We start from the raw sequence: 20377 nt of genomic DNA, 5'->3' as shown, positions 1-20377 counted from the left end.
CGACGGGTGTCATCGTGTTTGTCCCTTCTTCTCTCTCAAACACACTAATGATCCGGCCTCCTCGCTGCTTCCATCACCTCACTGGGTCTCAGCTAAAGTTCACACATGCAGGGCTGAACGTAAGAACAAATGAAGTCTATCCTGAGGAATTATGCAACCACACAGAACAATCAAAGTTGTTGTTTATGTCGCTATGCCTTCTGCTCCGTTAGCCCAGAGGTACAGAACGTTATGCAACGGACCCACAAGGCGTAGCTCAACCTCTGAGACGAGAGAGAGAGATATTACACGTCGCGAGAGGAAAAGAAGCGATACTCACTTCAACTGTAAAAAGTTTGAAAGTGTGGTATGTGAGGCTCTCCACATCGACGACCTCATGATTCAACGGCGCCTGAAGTCTGCAGCGTTTTTTGTTTTTTTTAACGAGGCTTTAGTGCATCCGTTGACTTCATCACAATTGATTTTTTTAAATGCATGATGGTGCCTGATCCCATGCTCCGGTCTATATATGTGCTTTAGGTCCACGTGAGGGGATGTGGGGTGAGGGGTGAGGGGTGGGGAACGGGCATGATGGATGCAGCAGGAAGCAAACAGAGAGCTGCTGATGCTTTAGGAATAACAGATCAGAGCGCTGAGGGTGGAGCCCCTCATGTGTCTGACGGGGTCGGAGTATGATATTTACACTGACAGGGTGGGGGGTGGGGGGGTAGTGAGGGAGGGAGATGATCCTTTCCCCCATAGGAGGACTGGATAAAACACAACGTGTAGTCAGATCTGATGTGTTCTTGCTTCATGAGTTAGCGCAAGATGAGGCGACAGATTGGTGAAGCGCTGAGTCATACAACACTACGAGAGATAAATGGTCTGCTCCTCAAGTGTGTGTGTGTGTGTGTGTGTGTCCCCCGTCTGTCTGCACACAGACAGTGAGGCTGAAAGTCACGATAGAGGAGAACATATAAAGCCGTTTCCCCCTCCTTGATCTGAATGGCTCCATTTGATACAGAGGCTTGTGTCCGGGTCTGATGTCTTTAAAATGGAGACCCTGAATATTTATGGCTTCCTCTTCTTTTACTTTGAAGGGCTGTGAAAATGTCTGCCTTAGCCGCTGCTCTTAACCTCATGTCTCTAACCAGAGTGCTGAAACCAGCTCCTACTCTTAAAATAACTTCTATGAGAGGTGAGAAAGACCCCCACAGAGGTGAAGGTCCTAATTTAGGATGTCCAACACTTTATTAGGTTTGCAAAAAGAATCTGTGCAGAATATAGAAATGTCACTAACACACAAGAAGGCTCAGATTCAGTCACTCTTTTTTATGCTCTCTATATGCAAACATCTACTTCACTGTCTTCCTTTACTCGGCCATTTTGGGTTTTGAATTCCAGCTTTAAGATATTTTTTGCAGCTGCCTTCGGGGTCTTGTCTTTGATTTGTCTGTGCACATTTATTCAAATTAAAACACCGGCTAATACGGATAAACAAGGCGGCACAGAGCACTCTCTGATGTTGTTTATGTTGACCGGACTGCAGAGATGTTCCTTTTTGTACCTGTTAGTTCAGTGGTTTTAGATTGTGTTATTTAACAGAGATGATAGCCTGTTTATGGACCAGTTTGACCAGTGGAGACACCAGCGGCCATCTTGTTTTCTGGATTGTCTCATCTAAAAGAGGATGGGCAGCAGCAGCAGCATGCAGGGACATGTGGGTGTTGATGCAGGGCTCGCCCTCGTTTCTTAGCTGCTTTAAAGACAGAAAAACAAACACAAACACAGTGCTCTTCTTCTTTTCAAAGTCTCTCTCTCTCCCTCTCTCTCTCTCTCCCTCTCTCTCTGTCCTGATAATCATGAAGTAAAAACAAACACAGATAATATGCAACACTGAAATGAAGGACCAACAAACAGGAATTACAGCGAGACCTTCAATTTAATAAAAGCTGCTCAATCCGCTCCGGTCTGCCCGTCCTCAAGGGATGCAATGCACCATGGGAGCTGTGACTTCCAACTGGGACACTGATTAGACCTTATTAGCGCTCCCTGGTCGTTCGCCCCTGAGCGTTTAGGTCACACACATGGAGCTCAGGTGCGCACACACACACACACACACACACACACACACACACACACACACACACACACACACACACACACACACACACACACACACAGAGGCCCATGGAGAGCAGCGAGAGTGAGGATGTGTTTTATAAAACACACACTCACAACAAACACACACCTCAAACTTAAATAGCACACACACACTCTTTTGCTCAGCTGGTGAGGGAGAGAAACACCACCACCCCCCCCCCCGACACACAGAAACACACTGTTCTCTTTCACTTCCTCCCGAGGGATGTTCGCTTCAGTTCAGTCGAGGCAAAGTGTTTCCTGTTTGTGTGTGTGTGTGTGTGTGTGTGTGTGACAAGGTTTTTCAAAATAAGTAAATCAGGAAAATTATGGGTGGGGGGGGTTAAAATTTGAATGTTTGCTTTCACACAAGAATCTCATCCTGTAAATGTCAGGACATTTTGGCCATGTGTGAAAACACCAAAAGAGACAACAGAAAGTAATTTTTTCGATTTTATAAATGTCATCACTGTCAAGTTTTGGGGGTCATTTTCAGGAGTTTTGTGCATGTGTGAAAACACCGTGTAATACCTGCAGGACTGAACCAGTTCAGACGTCTAAACCAGGGCAGTGGGGCAAGTAATCATTTAAGTCTCGCTAATTCAAAAGGATGCCGTTACACAACAGATTGAGACTGTATTTTATTCTGTAGTTACAGCGAGTTCATGTGAAAATGGTGAGTGGAGGGAGAGAGAGTTGGCAAAAGGGGCGCTGGGTTCAGAAAAGTAGGTGAAAGGTGAAGAAATGTAGGAAGGAAATGAGCGAGAGAGAGAGAGAGAGAGAGAGAGAGAGGACAGGTTGGCAAATTCTGGACCAAAGTGGAACGACCTGTAGTAACCCCGGCTGCGTATGAAACTGAGGAGGAGAGAGAAGTGTGTGTGTGTGTGTGTGTGTGTGTGTGTGTGTGTGTGTGTGTGTGTGTGTGTGTGTGTGTGTGTGTGTGTGTGTGTGTGTGTGTGTGTGTGTGTGTGTGTGTGTGTGTGTGCGCAACCACACAGCTGACTCAGGCCAGATTCAGAAATGGTTTGACTTCTTTGGAACGCAGCAGAAGTACAAAAAGTTCTCAGAGCACTGCGAGGACAATGCGTGTGTCTGTGTCAGTGTGGTCGTCGCCATTCTGATAAATACAAAAAATCTGTTATGATTAAATCCAGCGATGTGTTGCATGATCTCAGTTTGATCCCCATAATAATAACTTTATGAACATATTGTGGTAAATGTTGTTAAAGATCTGTAAGAGGTTAACTCAGGGCAGGGTGGAGGATTTGATTTCTTTTCTCGTCAGCATATTGAGGATCTTTATGGACAGTCTCTTTGGGTGCATCCCATAACTGATTTAACATCATCGTAGGATAAGAAGGTCGTTTGAAGGTCAATGTTTATCACACTGTGAAGACTGCGAGATGTCCTGCTATAAAGACCAAAATAAGGATATTTCATTTCAAAGGAGGTTTAGTGTCTCATTCTTTCTTCTTCTTCTAGGTTTCAAGCTGAAGGACTTTCTGCGGGACAATGAGACCCTTTCCCACTTCCTGCACCACAACGCCTCTCTCCCTCATCACGCGCTGAAGCAGATCGTGGAGGCCGACGTCAATCTGGAGAAGGTAAAATCAGAATCATCATCTCTCGTCCCCCGCCGACATTTCCAACACAAAAACACTGATTGTTGCATAAAACCCCGGACTCTAACAGAATGAGCGATATTGTGCACAGTGTTTTTCTGAACTCCCTTTCATATATGAGATAATCACACTCACATGACCACATGCATTAATGTGATGACCTTGGCTTGACAGTATCTGTCGGGCTGCAGCTAAGCCCTTAATAGAGGGGGGAGGGGGGGGGGACTGTAGAAGCTTGTAGGCATCAAACCCCCTCCTTTCTGTCTGTGCGATAAAAATGTTTCTTATCTGGTGTTATATCTGTCAGATTCTCTCCTCCAAAGATTAATTTCTGCCCAGCTGGCATTATGATGTATTTTATAGCACACACGCGCATGCACGCACGCACACACACACACACACACACTCACACACACACCCAAACAAACACTCTACCCAATATCACACACGCATACATTTACTGTTTCAGCTGCCCACCCAAACAACATCTCCCAGCCCAGCCCACCTCATTATCCCTGCTTTCTGATTGGGCGGCTGGCATCACATAGCTGCGCCTCTTACCCCCCCCTTTCCCCTCACGTGGAGAGACAGGGGCAAAGACATTCACGTTGTTTCTCCCAGACGTGTATTGATCGGAGACGAGGACTCTGTGTGTGTGTTTGGAGCATTATTTAAGAACAGGAGCTCATTACGTCTGCGGCCTGCGTTGTATTTGATGACATCATTCTGTCATCAGTGTTCTCTCACCAAAAAGTCATGTTGTCACTTCTCTGAGATGATTTATATGCACTGAACTAACTGCTGTAAGCTCTGATGTTTTTCCAATGAAAAGATTAATGTGTGTGTGTGTGTGTGTGGGAACCATTTTTGAAGTGATAAAGATGATTTTATCTCGAAAAATGGTAAAGCAACATTGCTTTTTTTTTTGGGGGGGGCCTTTATCGGAAGGGAGGAAATGTCTGGAGGAGAGATGAGACAACTTGGCTCAGACTATTCTCATTTCATCACAGCTACTGAACCATTGGCAGTACATACCAAACTGGGATGGGCTCTCCAAGGGCTAGCCAGCTTACTCCAAACCCAAAACTACTTCACGCTCACCTGTGAGGGAAATGTGTAAAAAAAAAGCATATCAGGAATATTTCAGGTGCAGACTATCCTGAGGAGTTCATGTGTAAAAGGAATTTTAAAAACAGCCTTAAAGTTGAGTAGGTTTACATTCCTGTTGAGTAGCTTTGCTGCTCCTGTCCTTGGCGAGCACGAGAGTCGACATTCAGCACATTGTTTCCGTTCAGCCATCTTTCAGTGTTGTTTGAGACGGATTCACAGCGTTCTTACGAGAGTCAGAAACAAGCAGCACGAGAACTCGGGGATCGAGCATGAACACTGATTAGTCACCATGTTGAAGGAAAGTATTAGTGCCGGCAAAGTGATGCAAGCACTTCAATGGGGAAGTAGAAAATATTGACTCAATCCTCCGCTAATATTTATTGGCATTAGTAAATGTGAGCATGCATTGTGACTGTTGTGTTGTCATATTTAAGGTTCGACCCATTCGACGTTTCTTCTCGTTCTCCGTCCTTTCCTTACATGTAGCACACTCATGTTTCCATATTTCTTTCCTCTCTCTTAACCTGCTGCGCTCTTTTTCTCTCCGCCCAGGTCCTGACCAAAGGTTTCGGCTTCCACCTCAGAGACCTCTGCAACGCCACCCCGCTGGAGGAGTTTGTCCACATCGCCGACAGCAACGTGACCCGCCTGACTCAAGAAATCATCTGCAAATCCTCCAGCGATTGGCTGAACAAGGCACAGAGCCACTTCCTGTCCAACTTAGACTTTCTCAAACCCATTCGGGTGAGTTGATTTGTTTAGACAAAACGTTTATCCACCTCTCACGGTTCAGTTGCTCATGCACAAGCACAAGCACGGTTACACAACATGGACATGAAGTGTAATTGATCCCAGCCTCCATTACCAAGAAGTCCTGTTCTGGCCGTATCTGACTTACATGACTCAAAAAAAGCCAACTGACCCTGATGTGAGTGCGCCCTTTCACACAGATAAAGAAGTAAAGAGTACAAACACACATCCACATAGAGAACAGCCACCGCTACTCTTCAGCCACTTATCCTAATTGCCTTTTAAAGTCATTCTACTGTGACTGCTGATTGGGAGGCGGAGACTGTGACACTAATTATAGATGACAGGAGGAATAACTGTTTGTGTAGGTCTGCTCTGAAATCCCAGACCTCAGCTACAAAATAAATCCCTGCTCTTCTTTTCTGCTTACTCTGAAACTTTCTCTTGTTTTCTTTGCCTGTTTTTCCTCCTCTCCCTCCCCTCCCTCCTCCTCCTCCTCCTCTCGCCTCCCCTCCCTGCCGAGCGTCATTTCTCCTCTGCTTGTATCTTCCCGTACAGCATGCCCCCTTCCCATAAAAACCCGTGACCTAAATGTGAGTCATGTTGGTGAAGGATAGCGAGAGGTGAAACAAACACGCTGTGCCGTGCAGTAGAGCTGATCTTAAACAGACAAAAGGAAGTGCTTTTAAAAAGATTAAAAGTGCTTGTCTCTTGATAAAAGTATTTTTCTGTGCACTTGGGCTGTCACACACATTACCAGATTTTAAACGTGAATACGATTCTAGTAAAAATCACACAAGATCTGTGCTCGTTTCAATTCGACAGCAACAAAAACAGAAGTCCTTAACACTAAATATTTGTTATTGTCTTGTTTTAATAACCAGAACATGTAGGCATTTTCCTTCACAAAACCATTGCCTACTTGTTTGTGCAACTTAGGCAGTGCTCTCTCTTTTATTTGCAGCAGTTTTGGTTAAAAGTAAGACCGAAGATGAGTAGTATTTTAAAGCTTTGGTACTTCTCGATTCTGGTAATCAAAAGTACCAAAGTACAGAACATTTTGACAAACATGCCGTGCACCTGATTCACACAAAAATACACTTTTTAGCTTCTTTTTTCTCCAAAACTGTGATACAAGAATGGAAATTCCTCTCAAATGCAACAACATTTTGCAAAAACGAAAAGGTTCAGGAACTTTGATTGCACCCTCTGTGTGTGGGTGTTTGTGTGTGAGAGGCTCAAAAGTCGTTAAATCAGGAGGAAAAAAAACAAGTCCGAGCGGAGAACCAGAAAGCGCCGGGGTCAGTCCCCCTTTTCTTAGAAGGCTGCTCTGTCTTTAGCGGCACATGCTTCACCCAGAGGGGTAGACGACCCAGCAGCTGACAGCATAGTGTGATGGATGGGAACACTCACACACACACACACTTACACACACACACACACTTACACACGGCAGTTTGAGCGACAGGAACACAGGTCAAAGTGAGGCTGACCTGTTGTTTTTTCTCGGCCCCCCTCGTTCCTCACCTTTGACTCCGATGTTTTTCTTATGCTTCCTCTCACACCTCTCCTTCGCTGAAGCTTTTGTTCCCCTTCCCCTTCCCCTCTCACCTCTCTGAGGAGTCTGTTTTGCTTTTCATGGTCCTCTATCAATACAAACGAGAGCAGAGAAATACTTAGAAGCTCGGTTGATGTTTTCAACAAAGTAGAAGAAGAAGAAGGCTGCACAGTTAAGAAGGGCAAATATTTAGGTGCAGGTAGCCTATGGGTCAGTGCGCACGCCCCATGAACGGAGGCTGTAGTCCTCCAATTGGGCAGAATGGGTTTGAATCCGACCTGTGGCTTCTTTCCGGTTCCACACTCTCTCCCCATCCTCCGGTTTCTGACTCTATCCACTGTCCTATCTCCAAAATAAAAATAAATCTAAAAAAGAAGGACAGCAATGGAGGACATCCTGCAGAGGTCTGCACCTCTGAGGTCGTCCATGGGGCGGAGCATGCTTGTGACACAAGTCACAAAAACAAACTTGAAATCACTCTCGAAATCTACAGGATATTTAAGCAAGTGGCGTTTCATGTTTGTCCTTTATTACCGCTGTTGCATGGGAAGATTCTTCAAACCAATCAACGGACTGCAGAGTGTCTCGCTTCACCCTTTAGGGTCAGATCTGTACGCTTGGCACCCGACAGAAGGGTAGCAAAAGGAGTAGGGCAGCACGGTTCGCTTATGTTGGTACCATTCATGACTTTTGGCGGTGGAAACGGCAATATACCAGACCGCTTGGTGGAAACGCTTATCTCTGTTTTTGGTTAAATAAATTGCATCGTGTTCCGACAGTTGGTGGGAAAAAGATCTTTTCTCTTCTGCAGGTCCAGTTAGTTTGGATTGGCACGTCTTATTTATTGTTACACAAAGATCAGGAATCGTCTGCGCAGAGTCTCAGCATCATCTAAATATTCCTTTCTCTCTTTCTCTCCAACAGAAGGATGTCAGGGCCGACCCCAAAGTCGTCCAGGAAGTCTCAGCTGCCACCGACAACCTTCTGCAGAACCTGGGAGGGCTCGCTGTGGAGGTCAGTACACCCCCCCCTCCCCCCCAAACACACACACACACACACACACACACACACACACACACACAGATAGCCACCCACGCGAGTTACAAATACTGAAGTATTTGTTTCCAAAGTTCAGTCTTCACTCGTAATGTTTGTGGATGATATCGATTCTTACTTAGAATTGAACCCACGGGACTTTTATGATATGAACATGTTTACACATATCATTATCAAGAAGGTTGAAAAGTTGCAAGAGGAAAACAGGTGATCTGGATGTACACAGCAGTAAGGTCACTGAAGAGGGAAAGTCGGGAACCCTAGAGAGTCCAAACAAACACGCTGCTTCGTTTAGCCGGACAGATTTTGGAGAGCTTGTTAGCCTGGATGTGTGATCAGATTGAGACTGTCAGACGCTGGTCATGTGTTGAAACGGATCGTTTTTCATGCTCGTTAAGGATTTCCATCTTTTTATTGTCCACCACAGTGGGCTTTCATTTCCACATTTTTTTTAAAGCTAATTCCACTTCAGATTAATCGTAACAGTCTGGGTCATGACAGCTCCGCAAAAAAAAGAATATATATATTCTTCAGCTTCTGTGTTTGAGCAAACCGGCTGTGTGCGATGTTCCCGTGGATGACGGCACAACAAGCCTCACTGAGCTGAGCTGACGACCAGGTGCACTGTCCTCGCCGTCAGGATCACGTGCACACACATTTACGCTCACGGGCGCTCACACACCTGGAATAAGCTAACGTAGTGCAGTCCGATCTGCTCCGATGAAAGCAGAGAAGCAGCAGAAAACAAAAACAGCACAACCCCCATCTCTCTCTCGCCCTCTCTCTCTCTCTCTCAGGCTCCTGCCCTGCTGAGTTTGCAAAACATTAAAAACCCAGCTGTGTGTGTGTGTGTGTGTGTGTGTGTGTGTGTGTGTGTGTGTGCTGTTGAAGCAGCTGTAACAGGCTTTTCTTTTCTTCTATCCGTAACCAGTAATTTGTCAACCTTTCCTAATCCTTTAAATCCCTTTTCATTGCCCGCTGTGTGAGAACTCGACTATTACCGAACAAAATAAAATACATTAACGTATTACATTAACTTAAGACAATAGTAGGACGCTGTTAATTAAAATCCATCTTTCACAGCTTCCTCCCGGGTTTCACCAACGTATGTTTGTTCATTTTTTAAACTTTTAAACTCTTGAGGAGGCAATATCAAACCGATCAGGACACTGAGGTAAAGTGTGGGGTGCGGGGATATAAATCTGCTGAGTCCTGAATCCCTGAGTCTCATATTGTTTTTGGTGTTTTGAACTTTGTAGCGTAGCAACGCTGTACGTGCTGCATGATGTGAGTCGTCAATCGGTCTCTGGTTTTGTCTTGTACGTTTCCTGCTCGTCTTTAGTCTTCACTCTCGATTTGAAAAAAAAAACCCCTGCTTTCTCAACCTTCACCTGTTCTGTCATGTGTACGTCGTTCTTCTTCAGCTACTGAAGTCGAACAAGAGAAGTCATAAGCAGATGGTGCCCTCTGCTGGTTAAAAAAAACAGTATTACAATATATAGATATGTTTTCTAATTGATTTAAATTGTCCATATTTGTATCGATTACTAATTGATTGGACTGCTGAAGAGAGACAGGAAACGTTGGGAGCACGTGTGGTATATTCCCTAACAGAGCTTCTAATTCAGTCTCTGTTTATTCTGATGCCCGCTGGAATCCCTTCACTTCAGCGGGCATTGCTCAGTTAGAAGCAGATTATTCGGGTTTGAAGCTGGCAAAGTTGAAGAATGCACTCATGTAACCTCCACTCCCTGACCAGTAATCATCTGCAGCCTGTATTTCAATCCGCGGCTTATCACTGCTGGAGGACGAAAGAGAACCGCAGCGATAATGTGTCTGACTTCTGCGCAAACGTGTGTCCCAAAATAGGAATGTCACAAACATGTTTAGTCGTCACAAAACTTCAAATCTTCAACATCAGAAGGATGGACGTTGTGGAAACGATCGTTTCTCAATCGAAGCTCGTCGATAGCGTTCAACAGCCGGCTGTGCTCTTCATTAAATGTAGATGTTAAATGTTGAATCATGACGAGCTGCACTCTTCCCTCTGAGATCAGGAGGCCGGCCGTATGGGGAAAACTCAAACTACAGCCATCATTATGAGAAAAAAAACAAGGCCAGTGAGTTTCAGTTTAAGTCTTGGCTAATCGACACACTGCTCGGAAACATTAGTGCCATTTGTCTCCTTTGTATTGTTCCCAGTAAGAAGCTTAAGTGGTTGCTTAGCAGAGCGATTGGGAGTGTGTTATTAAACTCTAGTAACCTCTCTGCTCCGGTACACAGTCACTGTCGTCTTTATGCCTGTTCACACGAGCACCAAACTCCTGAAAACATCTGGATATTTTCAGGGCGTGTGAACGGATGGATTCTCACTCCTGCCTATCCTGGAATCTTTCCTGTATGTTCTTCTCCGCTCTCTTATTGACGCCCTGAATATGGCGAGTTAGAGGCAGCAATGCCATCATAGCTTCAGACTCTGTTGCTTCATCTTTCATTTCCACATAGTTCTGTTTATAGATAACATCCTGTCTGAGTCTCCGGCTGTGAAGTGCATGTGGGAAAGATCAACTCAAGAAGATTGCAGGGGCCGTCGGTCCTGAAATGTCCTGGAAATATTCAGGAGTTATTCTGCAGTTTATACGATGTGCCACAGAGCCCCTCTGTTTTTAATTTATACTTGAATTAGTTTTATGCATGTCTACTCAAAGATGCCTGTCACTGTCTTCTTCCCTTCTTCCTAGTGAGCTGTGTTTCATCATCATCATTTTCAGTGGGTTGCTATGGTTGCAGGATTCAACTGTAACAACCTCAGGAGGACAAACTTGTTCCTCTAAAGTCTTTAAAGATTCAGCCTACGAGCTGGTTCTGATGAAGATAAATTGTTTAATTTTGATGTTAACAATTCATCTTTGATTTGCCAATGAGCTGCTCCGCTGCTCCGCTGCTCCGGTCTACATAGCTGTGAGCTGAAGTGAAAATGTGAACTTTAGTAACCTCACACAGGCTGCGCTGCGAGGTTACTGTGGGACAATCCTGCTCTGCTGCCGGCCCGTCTGTCTGTCTGTGAATGTGTGTGGGTGTGTGTGTGTGTGTGCGTGTGTGTGTGTGTGTGTGTGTGTGTGTGTGTGTGTGTGTGTGTGTGTGTGTGTGTGTGTGTGTGTGTGTGTGTTGTGTGTGTGTTGTGTGTGTGTTGTGTGTGTGTGTGTGTGTGTGTGTGTGTGTGTGTGTGTGTGTGTCTGTCTCATCTTGTCACCCAAATTAACACAGGCATCATTCCCGCAGGAAAATGACACACCAACTCGGTCACACAAAAGCGTTTTCAGCACAGGCTTATGATTCCCAACCTGGGCAGACTAACACACACTCTTAGCAGGAAGACACATTTTCGTGTGTGTGTGTGTGTGTGTGTGTGTGTGTGTGTGTGTGTGTGTGTGTGTGTGTGTGTGTGTGTGTGTGTGTGTGTGTGTGTGAACATCCGACATGAGAACAGCAGGAAATCATTGAGGGGTTTGAGGTTTCTGTTTTTGCAGCTTCTGTAGCCCCAGGCATCAACACACAAATGCACATCTTTAAAGGCACACACACACACTTCCTGAGAACCTTTTGATGCAAAAAAAAAAAAAATCCCTACCCAGGAGAACACAGACATGCAAGCTGCAGTCTGACACAGACACACATTTGTGCAGCCAGCTTTGTGCATGAAAGCGAGCGACAGGTTTTTCTCAGCTGCAGCTGTCTCAGCTGATCTGTGATCTGAGACGCAACAGTTCCCTCAGTCTCACTTTCTCTTTGTTGGAAAACAGTGTTGAATGTCCTGCTGACGGAAAGAGAAACACACACACACACACACGCACACACACACACACACACACACACACACACACACACACACACACACACACACACACACACACACACTGCAGACAGCTGACTTGAAACAACACAGAGCAGTTTTATTTGTTCTGAAACAGCCGAGCATGCCATGTCAGGATCTTCTGCCTGTTTGTTCCCTCGTCCCGCCCGTGTTTGTGTGTGTGTGTGTGTGTGTTTGTGTGTGCATGTGTGTCAGTGAGGATAATAGCGCTCCGCTTGTTCAGCCTGCGGAGGTTTGCCTGTTAGGAGATGACCGATAGTAACCTCTCTTTGTTCTTGCACCTTTCACTGCGCTTATTGCTAACTCCTGCTCCTCTGCTTCCTCATCTCTCTTTCCTTTGTTCTCTCTTTCTTTCGCTTAAGATTTTCATTCCTTCCTTCACCGTCCTTCAGTTTCTGTAAACTACATTCGACCTCGTCACATTTTACGCTCATAAAAAGTGTGTGCACAGTTATATACAGAAATAATTATTGCAGATGATGGTGCAGTGAAACACAGATGCTTAGACCAGTGTTTGCACATCGACGTATCTCACCAAGCACAGACACACAGACACACACACAAACACATGCACAGCTTGAGCTTAACCTAAGCCAGAAGAACCTCCTGTGGTTCGTTCTTGGGAAACAAAAGTGTCCCTCTTCTTCTTCTTCTTCTCTGTGTAACTTGCAACAGGGGAAAAAAAAAACACAACACCCCTCCTGTCGTTTGCTTCTCCTGTCATGAGTCGATGACATAATTGAATGTGCAGTTGACCAGCTCTGAGACTCGAACAGGGAACTTGTGGCGACTTGTCTCTTGACCTGAAGTTACCTCTGCATGAACCAGAATGAACTCCCGGGCTGCCTTCAGCCTGATGTAACAACTCGACATGATCTTTCTCTGGGTGAAAAGAAACAAACATCAGGACTTTTTAGGCTCCACTGGAACGATATAAAGAATGAATGTTTGTTGTTTTTTAAGCTGATCACATCTCATAATACCAAAAACACTTCAAAGGGAGGTTAAATGTTTTAGTTTAATTTCTCGCTGGCTCACATTTGAGGATTTAACTTTTTATTTTTGACGTTGCCAACAGCGCTGGACTATGATTAGACTTTTAATAGCAGCTGAGTCTCAACCTGTGATGACAGGGCGACGGGACAGCGCCGCCCCCCGAGCCTCACACAGCTCCGACGAAGATAGCGTTGGGAACAGCAGTTAAATTTATCTCTGTCAGGCAGACAGCTAAGTGCTGCGTGTCTCCACCCAAATGTGCCACACTTAACTTCCCCATATAAAAACCACTCAGAGTGCAGATGATAACCTTTAATGACCCCCGACCTACAACCACCACAGACGTGCACATATACGGTCTTGATTAAAGTTGAGTTTGTTGTGAAAGATGATACATGTCTGTGCCGTCTGTTCAGGCTTTCTGGGACAGAGAGAGAGGGATCGATGTGATGCACGGACATGAAGACAGATATGACGGTTTAATTCTTGTTGAAAAGAAATATAGTGTTAAAAACCTTAAAGCTTAATGGTAAATGTAGACCCTGCAGAAGAAAGTGTGCAGGGTCTCTGTGGGTCTGCAGGGTCTCTACCTCTGTCGAGGTGTCAATACCAGAATTTGGCAACGTTTTGGTACCGAAATGTTGCCAGTGAATTTGTGCAATTTAGACGCTCTCTCCTCCTCTGCTCTCTGTCTGTCTGTGAGAAACATCAACATAACGTTTGCACCTTCAGAAATGTCAGTATTGGAGTATTTGCGCACCTGCTCGCTCTTTCTCTGCAACTGAAGATCTGCAGTTTCTTTAAAGCTTTGGTACTTTTTGATACTACTAATCGGTTTTAAAAGACGTGGTATTTAAGGTATTGAGGGAAATCATTTTTGCCAACCATGACAACCTCTGTTGAGCTGATTTTTTTAACCCCTTTATGTCGGGTTTTGTGTGTTTTTTTGTGACGTATACACAGCTGGTTTAACATCTCTTGGTTTGTGAAGATGTGCCTTTGCATCGCCCCGTTTTTAAGACAGTTAGAAATTGTGCATGCTAACATTTGTATTTGTGTCTGCAGCTTGCCGGTATGAACAGCTGGAAGGAAATGCGTAAGGAGATCCTTTATCTGACCGCAAACGCCACCGGCTCCCCCAACCAGATGTACCAGGCCGTGTCCCGTATTGTCTGCGGGCACCCAGAGGGGGGCGGCCTCAAGATCAAGTCCCTCAACTGGTACGAGGACAACAACTACAAGGCGTTGTTCGGAAACCATGGCAACGACAGCGACAGCGATCCCGTCTCCGCTTACGACAACTCGTCCAGTAAGTTTCTCAACGCCGACAACCCTGAAGCGACCTTTACCTTTATTTACCGATGGAGCGCGGCAGATTGAGGATGTCTGTGTGTTCACTTTTGCAGCTCCGTATTGTAACAACATGATGAGGAGCCTGGAGTCCAGCCCCATCTCCAGGATGATCTGGAGAGCTCTGAAGCCTCTGCTCATGGGGAAGATCCTGTACACCCCCGATACTCCGGCAACCCAGAGAATTATCCACGAGGTACAGATACCCCCCCCCTCGCCCCACCACCACCACCACTATCATGGCTACAGCCTTACTAAACGAGTCCATGTGTTCCCGCAGGTTAATAAGACGTTCCAGGAGCTCGGCGTGCTCAGGGATCTCGGAGGCATGTGGGAGGAGATGAGGCCCAAAGTCTGGAGCTTCATGGAGAACAGCGAGGAAATGGACCTGGTCAGGGTGAGTGGGGACGGTTTACGACACACCCGTGCGCATGTCAGAGCTTTGTTCTTGGAGCTCTTCCTGTTTACACGCCGAGGTTTAAAGGCACTTATCTGGCATCAGTGTAATTAAGTGTCCGATGTAACTGCGGAGGGAGGAAAAAAACCTCTGAGGCCACCCGCACCAAAGCAGCTCAGGACTACATGAAGCGTCCACAAATGTCACAGAATCTTATTCATCTGCTTTCTCACAGCGGGGCAGATTTACAACCATGTTTCCAAAAACATTAAGGGCCTTTATTTGTTAAGAAAAAACAACAAATCGAATGTTGAAAACTGAGACATTTGGTAGTTTCTAGAAAACTTTGTGCCAATTTTGAACACACTCCAAAAAGGAGGCCGTGCATTAAAGACGGACGTGATTCTGTGGTGGACGTCACTGCATGAGGTCAGGAACACAAACCATTATCTGTGAACACAGTGGGTTTCATTTACAGTTAACAAAGCATGCAATCTTTTTGTAATCCAGCCGTGGAGAAAGAGTACAGAGGCTAAGAAAGACATGACGGCTTTCAAGTGCAAGATAAAGAGAAGCTTTATCTTGCAAGGACAGATAAATTCACAGTGAGGTCACCAGAAAAACTTTATTGACTAAAACAAGACAACAAGCAACAGGAATTATTAGCACGATAACAAAATGTATTTCTTCTCACTCTGATCTCATCAAACAAACAAAGTGGTTTCCTTTCATACAACAGGACGTAATGTTTGGTTCAGATTTATGAGAGCACATTTAAGAAAGATCGACGTTCCCATCAAACTGCGTGTGCTTCATAACATGGCTGTCTCCATTTCATGTGGATGTTTTTTCTTTTACCACAGCTCCACATTTCTTTGCAGATTGCACAAGCACCGTCTCCACCTAGTGGTGAAAGGTGGTATTGTTAAATTTAAAAAAAAAGATTCACCAGAGTCCCTGATCTCGGGATAAATTCATTTTTAATTCACTTTAAGCGTTTCAAAAGACTGATTCTGTTTCTGTCAGAGATTTAAAACAACAACAGGGCTTATATAAAACTCAGCTCAGATCATTATTTGATAAGAGGGCTGTCTGCTCCGCCTGTCATCAGTCAGAGGAAAACAGAAAATCGAGTGACGGTAAAATAGGTCACAAGAAACTCAAAGCCAAACAGCTCAGCAGAATGAAGGTCACACTGTGATTATTTAACCATTTAACTGTTTGACACAATTATCAGTGCTGCAGGAAGAAGGTCAAAGAAGACGGTGAACTCTCAGGACAGCGACATTCTGAGCCTCGGCTTAAATATTGAAGATGCATTCATTCTGAATATCTGATCCTTTGTTGCAGACTCTGCTCCAGAACAACGCCAGCGCCGCCTTCTTTAACGCGCAGCTCAGTGGGACCGAGTGGCGCGTGTCGGACGTGTCCAACTTTCTGTCCAAGTTGTCGGAGGACCAAAGACCCGCAGGATCGGCCTACACCTGGAGGGAAGTCTTCAACGAGACGGACCAGGCCATACAGACCATCTCACGCTTCATGGAGGTGAGTGTGATGAAAAAGAAGATGCACAAGTGAACACACATCTGTAGATTAAAAAAAAAAAAAGGATGTGGAGTCCCATCGATGGCGGTCTCCATGCTGGAAATGCTGTCTCAGTCTAACTTTCAGTCAACCTAACGACAGGCTGAGAGTTGGAGCTGAGGTGGGTTTTAAACCTCCTGACAAACCGTTACACCGCGCCCGCCTGTCAATCAGGTCAGCTTCATGCCTTATTGTGAATAACTCTTATCCTTCATCAAATCAAAACTGATGAGTCATCAAAACATTCACCCCCCGTACAGTGTGTCGATCGAGCTAATCAGACCTGTTTGTTTTTTGAACCAGACTGTAAACATGTTAATCTCTGCTGTAAAAACAGGCTTTTTAGAATGGGTGTGTATGTGACTTCCTGTTTTCCTGAAGCCAGCCTCTAGTGGACACTCGAGGTACTGCAGGATTTTGCAACTTCATTTTTCAACACCCAAAGGGTTGCTGCTTGGTTTGCACATGCGACTAACACCCCGAAAATGTCCCGTCCCTGATAATGTGCTGAAAAAATGTTCCTCAAAAAGTTGATGCAAGCCTGTAAAAAAAGCAGTACTTAAATTTCAAAGCCAGGTGATTGTGTTTATGAGTCATTTCACATGACATGTAGACGTTTGAAATTATTAAACTGTGCTTCGTCATGTTGTCAGGGACATTTCCCAAACACTTCAAGTCGTTATGGTCATAAGTCGAGTCTGTCAACGTCTTGTTTGCTATTTTCCAGTGTCATCCCTTCATCTCATTCTTCACGTTAAACAAAGCTGTAAAAATAGTTTAAATGCTAATTCCCCGAAGAGGTCATCAGTTACAACACCCTCGTCCATCTTCTTTGTTTCTTTAATTAACTTTGGAGAGGCTATAAAAAGCTTTTACAATCAAATGTTCTTTTCCCCCTTCTTCCCCCGGTGAAATCGAGTTAATGCTCTCTCCGTCTGGGCGCTGTGGGTCAGTGTGCCAGAGCTGAGCCCCTGAGGATAAACAGCCACGGCTAAACTCCCTGCCAAGCGCTAATTGATGTCCATGCCCTGATGAATGGGAGGTCGTTGTGTAACTTATTTTTGGTCCAGGGAATTTCTTGATAAATGCGGGTAATTGTAAACACAAGATTCAAGATGTGGCACGGATATGTTACGGCGAATGAGCTGATTATGAAAGTTGATCTTGTCGCTGTAACCAATGTTTTTACCCTCCCCAGCTCGTTGTCCCTCTTTGCACCGAGGAGAAAATACACGGATCAGTCATTACAAAAGGAAGATTTATAAACTTTCAAATGTCCTCAAAACATCAAAGATTTCTTTAATGAAACATCCCGCTGCCCCACTGACCGTGTAACATCATAAAATGTCTGATAACTGACAGTCCTCTCTGCCATAAAGCCTCGACACACCTGCAGCATTAGGAGCTCTTACGCCGTGTTTTCATTACGCTCTCACCGGCGTCTCACAAGGTGCGAGGGGGATGAGGTATAAGTCTGCTTATGTCAGCTCTGTACAGCCTGTGAGCGGCTAATCTGCAACTCTGGCCGGGTTACTCGGTGCCCGTCAACCCGAAGCACATGATTTTGTGTTAAAGGTCGCAGAGTTCATCGTTGTTGTTCAGCTTCTGAAGAACACCGAGCACGTGATTGTGTGAGCTGGATTTGTGCTGACGCTGCAAAAAAACTCAAAACCTGAGCAACAGCTCTCGTCTTTAATATCTCTGTGCACTAAACTTAAGACACATGAAGCTGCAAAATCCAGACGAACATCTTATTTTAAGATAGAAAAGGTAAAAAATTAGGCCTGGATTGCTCGCAATAAAATAAAATATTTAGTTACCTGCAGCACCCGACATGTCAGGAACTTTTCAGTAGTTTTTGTGCCGATCTGAAAGGACTACCAGACACAAAGCTGCTCTCCTTGCATATAGAAGACGAGTCGTCACAGTCACTCATAAACAAAGTGTGAACCTGAGAGTCCTTGCCTCTCGGGGGATTAACAGAGTCTATAAAATAATGTGAATTAATCGGTTAAATAACCTCGCTGTCTTCTCCCATCAGTGTGTGAACCTGGACAAGCTGGAGCCAGTCGCCAACGAGGAGCGTCTGGTCAACAAGTCCATGGGTCTACTGGACAACCAGAAGTTCTGGGCAGGGATTGTGTTTCCTGACATCGCGCACAACAACAGCACCGACTTACCTCCCAACGTCAACTACAAGATCCGCATGGACATCGATAATGTGGAGAGGACAAACAAGATCAAGGACGGGTACGACTCCGCATCCAACTCTTTGACTCCATTACAGATCAAATGCAGATTTCTTTGAGCGCTCTGATTTTTTATCTTTTTTTTTCCAGGTATTGGGACCCCGGTCCCAGGGCAGACCCCTTCGAGGACCTTCGGTACATCTGGGGCGGATTTGCTTACCTGCAGGACGTCGTCGAGCACGGGATCATCAGAGCCATCACCGGCAGTAAAGAGAGGACGGGGATCTACATTCAGCAGATGCCTTACCCCTGCTACGTCGACGACATGTAAGTGACCTTTCCTCATGTGCACGCCTGAACATTTCTCATGTAAGGAGTCAAGACAGGACACTGTGGTGCCTTTATATCATTGCAACATGTTATGGGATGTATTAACATTTTAAAAGAAAGAGTGTGAAAGAGATTTCTAGAAAGAGTACAAAGCAGCTTCTTTTTAAAGATTTATGTTTGGGCTGCTTGTGCCTTTAATGGAGAGATAGGACAATGGATAGAGTTGGAAATCAGGGAGAGCGAGAGAGTGGGGAATGACATGCAGGAAAGGAGCCACAGGTGGGATTTGAAACTGGGCCGCCCGCTTAGAGGACTATAGCCTCCATACATGGGGCGCGTGCACTAACCACTGCGCCACCAGCGCCCCACAAAGCATCTTCTGTACCAGCCTGAATGTCTCACTGGCCGCTCAGTGATTGCAGAAAATGAACGTCATCAGTCCTGCCTGCACGTGGAGGTGAATTCTCCTGAATATTTCCTGCTGCATTCATTAATGAACTCACCTTGACTTCCTGCAGTAACATCACAAGGTGCTGGCAGAGAAATGTCTGCTAAAGGCAGGGTGGGGATATGTGGAAATTTGTGTTCACAAACACAGCTCACCTGTTACACTTTGGGAACATTTTCAGAGGTTTTTGACCCTATAAGTCTTTTCCTCTCTTTGGCTTCAGTTTCCTGCGAGTGATGAGCCGCTCCATGCCTCTCTTCATGACCCTGGCGTGGATGTACTCCGTGGCCATCATCATCAAGGGCGTGGTGTACGAGAAGGAGGCTCGTCTGAAGGAGACCATGAGGATCATGGGACTGAACAACGGCACCCTGTGGCTCAGCTGGTTCATCAGCAGCTTGATCCCGCTGCTGATCAGCGCCGCCTTGTTGGTGGTGTTATTAAAGGTCAGTGTTGCCACGGACACGCACACACAAATATGACTTTAAACATTGTCAACATGCAGGAATGTCAGCAAGCTTACTAATCTTGATGGTTATAGTCACCATTTGACTCAATAGTCAACCTGTTCTTTTTTTTCTTGACTTCAACACTTCATTGTCCGGGAATCATGGAAAACAAATGAAGTCATGATGTTGTAACCAAGAAAGTATTTAATTTCCTCCCTGCCTCCCTCCACAGATGGGAAATCTGCTGCCTTACAGTGACCCAGGCGTGGTCTTTCTTTTCCTGGGATCCTTTGGTGTCGTCACCATCATGCAGTGTTTCCTCATCAGCACCATGTTCTCTCGCGCCAACCTGGCAGCCGCCTGCGGGGGCATCATATACTTCACCCTCTACCTTCCCTATGTGCTGTGTGTGGCATGGCAGGACTACGTCGGCTTCGCAGCCAAAGTTATAGTGGTGGGTGGAAGGGCTTTCTTTTAATCCTTTGCATGCTCACACATCAGTTTTTTAAAATTATTATTACCCCTCTAATCGTCTCTCTCGTT

At 45.3% G+C, this 20377-nt stretch overlaps 1 protein-coding gene across 4 annotated transcripts in view; it reads left to right on the top strand.

The window, feature by feature from the left end:
• LOC109998063 (phospholipid-transporting ATPase ABCA1-like) overlaps positions 1-20377 on the top strand; it is a 45859-nt gene that overhangs the window by 11500 nt on the left and 13982 nt on the right. For all 4 annotated transcript variants that reach the window (XM_065954431.1, XM_020652795.2, XM_065954430.1 and 1 more), the window contains exons 6-16: positions 3604-3725; positions 5406-5597; positions 8086-8175; positions 14153-14396; positions 14494-14633; positions 14718-14834; positions 16185-16379; positions 18460-18668; positions 18758-18934; positions 19609-19831; positions 20067-20288. In XM_065954431.1, the coding sequence (XP_065810503.1) occupies positions 3604-3725; positions 5406-5597; positions 8086-8175; positions 14153-14396; positions 14494-14633; positions 14718-14834; positions 16185-16379; positions 18460-18668; positions 18758-18934; positions 19609-19831; positions 20067-20288 (1931 nt within the window). The remainder of the gene's footprint in view (positions 1-3603; positions 3726-5405; positions 5598-8085; positions 8176-14152; positions 14397-14493; positions 14634-14717; positions 14835-16184; positions 16380-18459; positions 18669-18757; positions 18935-19608; positions 19832-20066; positions 20289-20377) is intronic.

The sequence above is a fragment of the Labrus bergylta genome, chromosome 1 (assembly GCF_963930695.1).
Source record: "Labrus bergylta chromosome 1, fLabBer1.1, whole genome shotgun sequence".
NCBI classification, from domain to species: domain Eukaryota; kingdom Metazoa; phylum Chordata; class Actinopteri; order Labriformes; family Labridae; genus Labrus; species Labrus bergylta.
Note: the sequence above shows the minus strand (reverse complement) of the source record. Positions and strands in the feature narration are given on the sequence as shown.